This window comes from Electrona antarctica, assembly GCF_951216825.1.
Source record: "Electrona antarctica genome assembly, chromosome: 5".
Classification (NCBI taxonomy): domain Eukaryota; kingdom Metazoa; phylum Chordata; class Actinopteri; order Myctophiformes; family Myctophidae; genus Electrona; species Electrona antarctica.
The window spans coordinates 311,391-324,319 of NC_136810.1; the positions used below are offsets into that span (position 1 = coordinate 311,391).

Here is a 12,929-nt window from a genome sequence, read left to right on the forward strand (position 1 = left end):
GCAGAGGGGAGACGGCAGACAGAGAACCTGTCGCTTTTAAGGGACGTCACTGCCTTTACGAGGCTACGAGCGCCGACTTTGAAGAGTGGAATTCTCAATATACATCCCGATCCCGACTGACTTTGTTATTCATGTCTATATTTTGAACATGGGCTTACTAATATGTTCTACCTACCACGGAGCTCCGACGGTGTGTTTTACCGCTGTCAACTTGTTGTATAACTTTGCTGAATAGTTGCATGGGAAAATAACCCAGCTAAATGGAGGAGTGACATCCTGACATTTTACACTACCTAGTGAATTCTCCAGATGAGTATTAATAAGTCTTGCAAGATGCTGTTTAGATCATTTTCAACAAATTCATAGCATATAAAACGAAATACAACAAATATATCTGGGTATTGAAAACCTCAAGGTATGCAACCGTGACCTATATACCGTGCGACCACTTTGACTTGAGATTTACAATGCTAGCACTTTTCACAAACTGATGGAATATATTATAGTAGGCTACATTGTAGAATGTATATTGAGATGGCAGGTATGTGACATTGAAAAGGACAAATCAAACATATGGGACACTTTATTAGAACACAAAAGAAATCGCTATAGCCTCAGTAATGAACCAGTGAAATTAGGGTATTTCATGATGTCTCTCATAGGGATTGCATTGGCAGCTGCAGTACACAGTTGGAACGGACCAGAAGTGGGGCCGCTGTCATTTGGGGGCGTGACATTTGTAGTCCCCGTGTGTCTCTATAGAGAGCCCATTCATCCAATCAGAAAGGTCCTCTCTGATTGTATTAAACAACGTCAAAATCACCAACATTGCAGCTGTAGGGAAAGCTTGAATTATCCTCTTTCAATCTGTAAAGTTTGTTTAATAAAACTCCACGTAGACATTTTATGAGCTGCTTCCTGTCAAGAAATTCCTTGCAGATGATTATTTTCTAAGTATCAGAGTTTGGAAGCGCTCGTTATCAGTAAAGCAACCTCCTGCTGCCTCCTGCATTATGTGCACATTAAAAATCACACCCGTGTGAACTGAGTGGTGTAAGGTCTTATATAGACTGATCAGCTGTGGTCTGACGTAATGAAATCACACCCGTGTGAACTGGGTGACCATAGCAACCATGCTCATTTTTTTTGGTACAGACAGACACGCAAACTAACAAAGCCAGTTGTAGGAGTGGTTTACACCACTCAAAAATCATCTGCAAGGAATTTCTTCACAGGAAGTAGCTCATAAAATGTCTACGGTGGATTTTTATGAACACTTTACAGATTGAAAGAGGATAATTCAAGCTTTCCCTACAGCTGCAATGTTGGTGATTTTGACGTTGTTTAATATAATTAGAGAGGACCTTTCTGTTTGGATGAATGGGCTCTCTGGGAAGTTGCACTATGGTGGCAAGATGGCTGCGGTCTGAATGAAGAGCAGAGTAGGCCTGAAGGGGGAAACCATAGACATATATACGTAGACAAGTGGCAGCGGTGGCCGAACTGAGCGGAGCGGAGCGGTCTTGATACCGGAAGGTCGCCAGTTCGAATCAGCGGTCCGACACGTTCAAATTACCACCGCTGAAGTGCCCTTGAACAAGGCATTGAACCACTACGATGAAATGTTCTATGAGCAGGGCCTGGCTGGAAACAAGTTCTTGAGCTTAGCCCAGATACCCTGGGTAAATATAGTAATCATTTAATTTCATTTCATTTCAGACGCCCTTTCCGGCTCTGAGGCGCGTGTCACCATTGAAGGCACAATTTTCCCGAGATTCCTTGCAAAGCGTTTGCCTTCAATGAGCAGCTTCCGTGTGCGTAACATAAGTCCCGGAAAAGACGCGCTGTGATTGGCCAGTAGTCACATGAGTGACAGTGAGAGACATGGAGAAGTCACATGAGTGACGTCACTTGGGCAGCGACGCAGCGTGCCTTCAGCAAACGCCTTCAGCACTTCTAAATAAGAAAGCTCTAAATAAGAACTGTTGCTCTGTGTTCACTCTTTAATGTTTTCCGTTAGTAATCTAATCCCCCCTGGCTCTGATGTTGTATTGTTGTATTAATAACTTTGTTGTTTGTGTTTGTTTGCGCACTCAGATCAGCCAAGGCAGGAAAGCTGGAAGTACCCTCACTAAAAACCCCGGGACAACGCTCCACACGTCCCAAACTCTTCTCCCTTCTGGCTCCAAAACTGTGGAATGCACTTCCCGTTGCAATCAGAACTGCAGTATCACTCCCAATCTTCCCCCTTAGACAGCACTTTTAGACTTAGATAGCATTTGAAACAGACTTATAGCATGTCATGTAGACAGCACAATAATTGCATTGTATGTAGTCATAGCACATCATAGTACATATGTATAGCATAGTATAGTATATATGTATAGTTTATATGTATAGTGTCATTATATAGATATGTTCTAGTTACGTTCTTAGCTTACGCATGTTTCATGATAAATGCAGGGAAGCTGGAAGTACCCTCACTAAAAACACCGGGACAACGCTCCACACGTCCCAAACTCTTCTCCCTTCTGGCTCCTAAACTGTGGAATGCACTCCCCGTTGCAGTCAGAACTGCAGCATCACTCCCAATCTTCCGCCGTAGTCTGAAAACCCACCTTTTCAGACTCCACCATGGCCCATAGCACTTACCCTACCCCCTTAGATAGCACTTTTTAGACTTAGATAGCATTTGAAACAGACTTATAGCATGTTATGTAGACAGCACAATAATTGCATTGTATGTAGTCATAGCACTTCATAGTATATATGTACAGCATAGTATAGTATATGTATAGTTTATATGTTCAGTGTCATTATATAGATATGTTCTAGCTACGTTCTTAGCTTACGCATGTTTCTTGATAAATGCTTTTTATATAATGTGATGTATTCCCATGCTTTTGTTCTTGTTTAATGTAAATCGCTCTGGATTAAGAGCGTCTGCTAAATGCCTAAATTGTAATTGTAAATTGTAATAAATGCATTTTATATATGTGATGTATTCCCATGCTTTTGTTCTTGCCTAATGTAAATCGCTCTGGATTAAGAGCGTCTGCTAAATGCTGTTTTGTAATGTATTGTCATGACTGTTATAAAGATTTGTTAAAAAAAAAGAGCCTTCAGCTGCACTTCCGCCTTCATTGGGATACCCGTCGCTCCAATGAACTGCAACGGCCAGTGAGGCATCTATTCTATACCCGTCGCTCCAATGAACTGCAACGGCCAGTGAGGCATCTATACCCGTCCCTCCAATGAACTGCAACGGCCAGTGAGGCATCTATACCCGTCGCTCCAATGAACTGCAGCGGCCAGTGAGGCATCTATACCCGTCCCTCCAATGAACTGCAACGGCCAGTGAGGCATCTATACCCGTCGCTCCAATGAACTGCAGCGGCCAGTGAGGCATCTATACCCGTCCCTCCAATGAACTGCAACGGCCAGTGAGGCATCTATACCCGTCGCTCCAATGAACTGCAACGGCCAGTGAGGCATCTATACCCGTCGCTCCAATGAACTGCAGCGGCCAGTGAGGCATCTATACCCGTCCCTCCAATGAACTGCAACGGCCAGTGAGGCATCTATACCCGTCGCTCCAATGAACTGCAACGGCCAGTGAGGCATCTATACCCGTCCCTCCAATGAACTGCAACGGCCAGTGAGGCATCTATACCCGTCGCTCCAATGAACTGCAACGGCCAGTGAGGCATCTATACCCGTCGCTCCAATGAACTGCAACGGCCAGTGAGGCATCTATACCCGTCGCTCCAATGAACTGCAACGGCCAGTGAGGCATCTATTCTATACCCGTCGCTCCAATGAACTGCAACGGCCAGTGAGGCATCTATTGTTATATCTATGGGGAACACAGTAGGGCATAGCAACAGTTGCTAAACTATTTGGATTGGCATTTATTGGATGCCAATCCAATCGCTTTTTGGGGTGGGGTTTAGCGAAGGGCTAATTAAGATTCCACTGGTGTTACTGGTTGCCAGATCTCTGCCAGGACAAGTAAAGAGGAATGTGCACGGGGGCGTGGCCCGGTCTCCTGCAGGAGGTTTGCACATGCTCAGTGTAAACAGGAACTGCGATGACGGAGTGTTCCAGCAGAGGTGCTAGAGGGAAAGCTCATAACTTGTGATGTAAATAATGAGATTTTTTTATTTATTTAACCAGTAAAAACCACATTGAGACAGAAGTCTCTTTTACAAGTGTGAACTGGCCAAGACAAGAGGCAAAATAAGTGACACAGCTCTGCCAGTAACAAAACAATACACAACAAAAAAACAGGACAGACATACAATGCTCATAAATACAGTACCCACTACTAATATCCAGAACAGTTGAGAATTAAACAGCAGTCACCCTTCCCCTTTCAAATGTTTTATATCATCCACAGCACTTGAATGAACAGCATCCATGTTCCCTTGTCATTTCACAAAAATAAAAGTTTGACACATTGTAAATGCATTGAGGCGGCCATGACACACATAATACACATTGTAAATGCATTGAGGCGGCCATGACACACAGAAGACACATTGTAAATGCATTGAGGCGGCCATGACACACAGAATACACATTGTAAATGCATTGAGGCGGCCATGACACACAGAAGACACATTGTAAATGCATTGAGGCGGCCATGACACAGACGACACAGGACACAAGTGTGTCTTACGTGTGAGTTAGGCCTTACTGAGTGGCAAAAAACTACTTAAAACATAAAATAAAACATGTTTATTGATTTTTCTTACAACATAGTATTTTCAAAGCAATTATTCACATATATTTCCCCCCCCCAACCACATTTTTCTGGCCTTTACAGCCCCTACATCCACACAGAAAAGTTCTATCTGATTGCAGTAAACGACATTAAACAACGTTAAACTCGCTTTGCCACTCAATCTTCTACTCACTGTATGCATGTGCACACCCTCTGTAATAGAAACATACTGAACATATGTGAACAGATTTCACTGAGAGCCTGCCATCGAGCAAATTCCAGCTTTTCACCAGAGGAGAAAAACTCTGAAATAAGTGTCAGAGCTGAAATCGACATGTAAATATGAAATAAATGCTTAAACATGTAGCTAGGTGTAATGTTAGTCCACAGCATACATGTAAATATGAAATAAATGCTTAAACATGTAGCTAGGTGTAATGTTAGAGACCACAGAAGACATGTAAATATGAAATAAATGCTTAAACATGTAGCTAGGTGTAATGTTAGAGACCACAGAAGTGAACCTTTCAAGTCTGTTTTCTCAACTCGCTGTTGCTCTGCAAGACATTACTCTATAAGCCATATCTCCAAAACTGGTGGGTCAAACTGAACAACCAATATGTCAATTTGAAGCTATGATTCACTGCTTTCATACATGAATAAACGAAAATTCAAAAAAATCCAATGGCAGTCCCTCAGTCAGATCTGGTCACATATACCTATAGTTATCTGTTAGAGCCATCCATATGAATGGAATGAATGAAAAACATGTTTTTTTGTGTGGCAATTGAATGACATGGCTGCAATGGAATGACCTCTATGGTGTCTGTCCCCATGGACAAGGTCTATGGTGTCTGTCCCCATGGACAAGGTCTATGGAATGACCTCTATGGTGTCTGTCCCCATGGACAAGGTCTATGGAATGACCTCTATGGTGTCTGTCCCCATAGACAAGGTCTATGGAATGACCTCTATGGTGTCTGTCCCCATAGACAAGGTATATGGAATGACCACTATGGTGTCTGTCCCCATAGACAAGGTATATGGAATGACCTCTATGGTGTCTGTCCCCATAGACAAGGTATATGGAATGACCTCTATGGTGTCTGTCCCCATAGACAAGGTCTATGGAATGACCTCTATGGTGTCTGTCCCCATGGACAAGGTATATGGTGTCTGTCCCCATGGACAAGGTCTATGGAATGACCTCTATGGTGTCTGTCCCCATGGACAAGGTCTATGGAATGACCTCTATGGTGTCTGTCCCCATGGACAAGGTCTATGGTGTCTGTCCCCATGGACAAGGTCGTTGACGTTTACTGGGTCATGGTCACTGGAGCTGTGAGAGTATGAGGACATTAACATCACTTGTCGCCACATCATAATAAACTGATTGGTCCACTTAATGGATGAGTCGTTGAAGTCACTACTTACAGTGATGTAGGCCACGCCCCTGTCTGACCCCGTGGCTCCGTAGTGGACTCTGCTGAACCCTGGACAGCGCTGGAACATTGAAGGTTTGGGTCAAAGTTCTTGCTTCAGGCATAATTTATGACTACTGACAAGGCAACCCTTCTACACCAAGGCTAACACCAGAAGCTGTGACACAGAAACCACACAGAATCCCCACAAAAAGTCCCAAGAAAGAGTGAAAAGGGATAGATTGGAGCCCGTTCTATACTCCACACCAGGTAGATTGGAGCCTGTCCCTCTCAACACCAGGTAGATTGGAGCCCGTCCCTCTCAACACCAGGTAGATTGGAGCCCGTCCCTCTCAACACCAGGAGCCAGTTCTACTCCACTAGTTACTGCCTTTTACCCGGATGTACGGAACGTCTCCACAGGAGGCCCCGCAGGAGCACAGCTGGCCGGTGAACAGGTTCTCCATGTCTTCCAGCCGAAGGCCCTGCGTCTCCGGAAGACAGCCCAGGACGAAGAGGAGGCCCAGGCCCGCCAGGCCCGCGTACAGGAAGAACGCCCCTGGAGGAATACAGAGGATACATTATAATACCACATCTCTGCTGAAGAGTGTTTCATTCTCACACCTATACACCCAAGGTTTGGACCAAATGCAAGGCTGAGCCACCCACGCCAATTTGTCCTACCTCATTATAGTCCCTCCCAATGCACACTCATAAAGATGACCCGTCCAACACAGACGCCTAAAGAGACTGTCCATTAACTTGTATCACTGAGAGGTCACGTTGTGTGTAGGGTTGGGATTCGTTAGGATTTTAACGGTTCCGGATCCTTCCCGGATCCCTCTTAACGGTTCCGGTTCCTAACGGTTCCCTTAACGGATCCTAATATTATTTTCCCCCCTTTTTTTCTGACATAGATTATGCTTATATTATAACTAACCTAACCAAGTACATAATAAACACACATTCATTAATTCAATTATTGAAAATACACTTTACAATTATGAGGTGGCAGTGTGGCACTATTATTTAAACTTCACCACCACTACCACCAGCTAGACACCACAACAATATAATTGTTGCAATTTGTACTGTATATTAAATATAGCCTACAGTACACATTGCAATAATGATATTGTTGTGGTGACAAATGTTGTCTTTAATGTTCAGATTAATTTAATATGAAGGACCCCTTACCCTAATGGAAACAAGCCATAGTGCTTTCTTGGATTATAAAATCGTTTTAGCAGACCTTGTATTGAACTGTAGGCTACGTTCCTGTGCTTTTTTTCTGCAAACTGTTCATAAAGTAATCAATCTATGGAGGTATGCACCTAAACGCTGGGCTCTCAACAGCCACGCGATTAATTTAGAACCAAATCAAAAGCAGTTGAATTGCTTATAAGTGCAGACAAATTGATTTGGCTCTATACTATAGTTAACGTGATTCATAAAATATCAGACAGAAAGACGTCGAGTCATTGGCGTTCTAAATTAACACCATTAACAACAGTTGTACAATACGCCGCGGCCTAATGAAAAGCTCTGTAGACGACAGTAGTTTTTATTTTCTATTACGTTACTAGCCTGGGGAAAGTGAACGAGCCTTGCATCATCCTCGTCCCCCGCCGGCTAGCTGTGGTGGAGTTGCGTGGAGAGCGGGCACGGCTTTCCGCATGGCTCACAAACGCGATGTGCCTAGATTATTCTCGTGAGTTGTGGACTCGTGTAGGCATATTGATTTTGAGATGTTTCCTCAATGTGGACGTGGTGCAAAACTGCAACTGGTACAAGTTGCAACAACCTTTGCAGCCAGGGAACTATAGCATCGCATTTATTGCACTTGCGTGCTCAGCCTCAGAGTAATTTCCCTCTCTGTTAACCACACTTTGGAGATCTCTTCAACATACTGTCCCAGTCGCTCCGCGGCGGTCGCTGAATGCACAGAATAGTGGGCGTATCCTCCCCGACCCCACTAACTCACTCATGTAGGTTGGGTGACGTCACCCCAGTAACTTGGCTCTGCTTGCATGCATGCACAGACACAGCGGAGCTAAATGACGACTGATGAGATCCGTTTGGGGAACCGTTAATACAAAAACGATGGAACCGGCTCCGGATCCGCAATGTCGGAACCGGGTCTGAAATGGACCCGGTTCCGAATCCCAACCCTAGTTGTGTGCAGGTGAAAACACAAATCACAAAAAATGGACATGGAATACATGGTCTTAGAGGAGAGCACATGGTCCCAGAGGAGAGCACATGGTCTCAGAGCCGAGCACATGGTCCCAGAGGAGATCACATGGTCTCAGAGCCGAGCACATGGTCCCAGAGGAGAGCACATGGTCCCAGAGGAGAGCACATGGTCTCAGAGCCGAGCACATGGTCCCAGAGGAGAGCACATGGTCTTAGAGGAGAGCACATGGTCCCAGAGGAGAGCACATGGTCCAAGAGGAGAGCACATGGTCCCAGAGGAGAGCACATGGTCTCAGAGGAGAGCACATGGTCTCAGAGGAGAGCACATGGTCCCAGAGGAGAGCACATGGTCTCAGAGGAGAGCACATGGTCCCAGAGGAGAGCACATGGTCTCAGAGGAGAGCACATGGTCCCAGAGGAGAGCACATGGTCTCAGAGGAGAGCACATGGTCCCAGAGGAGAGCACATGGTCCCAGAGGAGAGCACATGGTCTCAGAGGAGAGCACATGGTCCCAGAGGAGAGCACATGGTCCCAGAGGAGAGCACATGGTCCCAGAGGAGAGCACATGGTCTCAGAGGAGAGCACATGGTCCCAGAGGAGAGCACATGGTCCCAGAGGAGAGCACATGGTCCCAGAGGAGAGCACATGGTCTTAGAGGAGAGCACATGGTCCCAGAGGAGAGCACATGGTCCTAGAGGAGAGCACATGGTCTCAGAGGAGAGCACATGGTCTCAGAGGAGAGCACATGGTCCCAGAGGAGAGCACATGGTCTCAGAGGAGAGCACATGCTTCATCAAGTTCCAAAGATGCACCGATTCTACTCTATGGCTCCGAGACATGGACACTTTCAAAGAAACTAGAGAAACGGTTGGATGGCACTTACACCCGCCTTCTAATGAGAGGATGGCACTTACACCCACCTTCTAATGAGAGGATGGGACTTACACCCTCCTTCTAATGAGAGGATGGGACTTACACCCTCCTTCTAGTGAGAGGATGGCACTTACACCCTCCTTCTAATGAGAGCACAAAATCTGTCTTGGAAGAGCCACCCATCGACTAATCTAAGATACAGCAACCTTCCCTGTGTTTCTACACTAGTCCACCCATCGACTGATCTAATATACAACAACCTTCCCTGTGTTTCTACACTAGTCCACCCATCGACTAATCTAATATACGGCAACCTTCCCTGTGTTTCTACACTAGTCCACCCATCGACTAATCTAATATACGGCAACCTTCCCTGTGTTTCTACACTAGTCCACCCATCGACTAATCTAATATACAGCAACCTTCCCTGTGTTTCTTCACTAGTCCACCCATCGACTAATCTAATATACGGCAACCTTCCCTGTGTTTCTACACTAGTCCACCCATCGACTGATCTAATATACGGCAACCTTCCCTGTGTTTCTACACTAGTCCACCCATCAACTAATCTAATATACGGCAACCTTCCCTGTGTTTCTACACTAGTCCACCCATCGACTAATCTAATATACAGCAACCTTCCCTGTGTTTCTTCACTAGTCCACCCATCGACTAATCTAATATACGGCAACCTTCCCTGTGTTTCTACACTAGTCCACCCATCGACTGATCTAATATACGGCAACCTTCCCTGTGTTTCTACACTAGTCCACCCATCAACTAATCTAATATACGGCAACCTTCCCTGTGTTTCTACACTAGTCCACCCATCGACTAATCTAATATACGGCAACCTTCCCCGTGTTTCTACACTAGTCCGATCCAGAGGAACACAGTTTGCCGGCCACTGCTACAGAGCTGACAATGAGGTTATATCTTCCCTTCTTCTCTGGAGTCCTGCCTCAAAGCAGACCAGAGGTAGAAAACTGTCGTTCCCTGATGTCATCGCTAGGGACACAGGCATCAGTAAGCAGAACTGGGGATAGCAATGAAGGACCGGGAAGTCTGGCGTGATATTGTGAAATCCACGATCTCGACCGCGGTCGAAAAATGATGATGATGAAAAGATGCATGGACAACATTTTCCACTGAATATTATTATTATACTATGACCAATGAGGAGCCTGCATTTAGATTTAGTTGACCTATGAGGAGCCTGCATTTAGATTTATTTGACCTATGAGGAGCCTGCATTTACATTTATTTGACCTGTGAGGAGCCTGCATTTAGATTTATTTGACCTATGAGGAGCCTGCATTTAGATTTATTTGACCTATGAGGAGCCTGCATTTAGATTTATTTGACCTATGAGGAGCCTGCATTTACATTTATTTGACCTATGAGGAGCCTGCATTTACATTTATTTGACCTATGAGGAGCCTGCATTCACATTTATTTGACCTATGAGGAGCCTGCATTCACATTTATTTGACCTATGAGGAGCCTGCATTCACATTTATTTGACCTATGAGGAGCCTGCATTCACATTTATTTGACCTGTGAGGAGCCTGCATTCACATTTATTTGACCTATGAGGAGCCTGCATTTACATTTATTTGACCTGTGAGGAGCCTGCATTTAGATTTATTTGACCTATGAGGAGCCTGCATTTAGATTTATTTGACCAATGAGGAGCCTGCATTTAGATTTATTTGACCTGTGAGGAGCCTGCATTCACATTTATTTGACCTATGAGGAGCCTGCATTTACATTTATTTGACCTATGAGGAGCCTGCATTCACATTTATTTGACCTATGAGGAGCCTGCATTTACATTTATTTGACCTGTGAGGAGCCTGCATTTTGATTAAAAAAAAGAATCAAATGACGCAATCATTAAGCATGCTGCCAATTCAAAGAAGAAACTCACATTTTATATAATTACCCCTTTAGGTTAAAATTGTTTTCAAACTCAAAATATGATGTTTTTAGATGAGCCTGCTTGTCGTTCCTGCATATATTTAAAAAAAAGTGTTTTAAACCCAGATGTCCAGTGAACTGTAAACTTACTTCTACTGTCTTTGTCTACACAGGTTCACTGTAGCACTCTAGCTAGTATATTCACTGTAGCACTCTAGCTAGTATATTCCTCCTACCATAGTTAGTGAGATACTCTGACACGTGGAGGAAGGTCAGAGACACCAGGACATAGAGGACAGACACCAGGACACTGGAGGTCCTACCATAGAGACACCAGGACACTGGAGGTCCTACCATAGAGGACAGAGACCAGGACACTGGAGGTCCTACCATAGAGGACAGACACCAAGACACTGGAGGTCCTACCATAGAGGACAGACACCAGGACATAGAGGACAGACACCAGGACATTGAAGGTCCTACCATAGAGGACAGAGACACCAGGACATTGAAGGTCCTACCATAGAGACACCAGGACACTGGAGGTCCTACCATAGAGACACCAGGACACTGGAGGTCCTACCATAGAGACACCAGGACATTGAAGGTCCTACCATAGAGACACCAGGACACTGGAGGTCCTACCATAGAGACACCAGGACACTGGAGGTCCTACCATAGAGACACCAGGACATTGAAGGTCCTACCATAGAGACACCAGGACATTGAAGGTCCTACCATAGAGACACCAGGACACTGGAGGTCCTACCATAGAGACACCAGGACATTGAAGGTCCTACCATAGAGACACCAGGACATTGAAGGTCCTACCATAGAGACACCAGGACACTGGAGGTCCTACCATAGAGACACCAGGACACTGGAGGTCCTACCATAGAGACACCAGGACACTGGAGGTCCTACCATAGAGACACCAGGACACTGGAGGTCCTACCATAGAGACACCAGGACACTGGAGGTCCTACCATAGAGACACCAGGACATTGAAGGTCCTACCATAGAGACACCAGGACATTGAAGGTCCTACCATAGAGACACCAGGACATTGAAGGTCCTACCATAGAGACACCAGGACATTGAAGGTCCTACCATAGAGACACCAGGACACTGGAGGTCCTACCATAGAGACACCAGGACACTGGAGGTCCTACCATAGAGACACCAGGACACTGGAGGTCCTACCATAGAGACACCAGGACATTGAAGGTCCTACCATAGAGACACCAGGACATTGAAGGTCCTACAATAGAGGACAGACACCAGGACATTGAAGGTCCTACCATAGAGACACCAGGACATTGAAGGTCCTACCATAGAGACACCAGGACACTGGAGGTCCTACCATAGAGACACCAGGACACTGGAGGTCCTACCATAGAGACACCAGGACATTGAAGGTCCTACCATAGAGACACCAGGACATTGAAGGTCCTACCATAGAGACACCAGGACATTGAAGGTCCTACCATAGAGGACAGACACCAGGACATTGAAGGTCCTACCATAGTAAGTGAGATACTCTGCCACGTGGAGGAAGGTCAGAGACACCAGGACATTGAAGGTCCAGTTGACTCCGGCTGAACAGGCGTTCCCGGTGCTGCGCGCCCACAGAGGGTAGATCTCTGAGTTCACAGTCCACGGCATGGGGCCCATACCTGGGGGGGGGGGGGGGGGGGGGGGGGGGGTCATGGTCAGACAATTTACAATTTAGGCATTTAGCACACTCCAGAGCGATTTACAGTAAGCAAGAACAAAAAACATGGTAATGGTA

At 45.5% G+C, this 12,929-nt stretch overlaps 1 protein-coding gene across 5 annotated transcripts in view; it reads right to left on the minus strand.

The window, feature by feature from the left end:
* Nucleotides 1-4,239: 4,239 nt before the first annotated feature.
* The window catches only part of LOC306922751 (proton myo-inositol cotransporter-like), a 36,618-nt gene continuing 27,928 nt past the window's right edge, over nucleotides 4,240-12,929 (minus strand). For all 5 annotated transcript variants that reach the window (XM_079500568.1, XM_079500570.1, XM_079500569.1 and 2 more), the window contains 4 exons: nucleotides 12,661-12,813; nucleotides 6,546-6,706; nucleotides 6,161-6,229; nucleotides 4,240-6,065 (listed from right to left, as the gene is read on the minus strand). In XM_079500568.1, coding sequence (XP_079356694.1) covers nucleotides 6,057-6,065; nucleotides 6,161-6,229; nucleotides 6,546-6,706; nucleotides 12,661-12,813 — 392 coding nt within the window. In that variant the 3' untranslated portion in view covers nucleotides 4,240-6,056. The remainder of the gene's footprint in view (nucleotides 6,066-6,160; nucleotides 6,230-6,545; nucleotides 6,707-12,660; nucleotides 12,814-12,929) is intronic.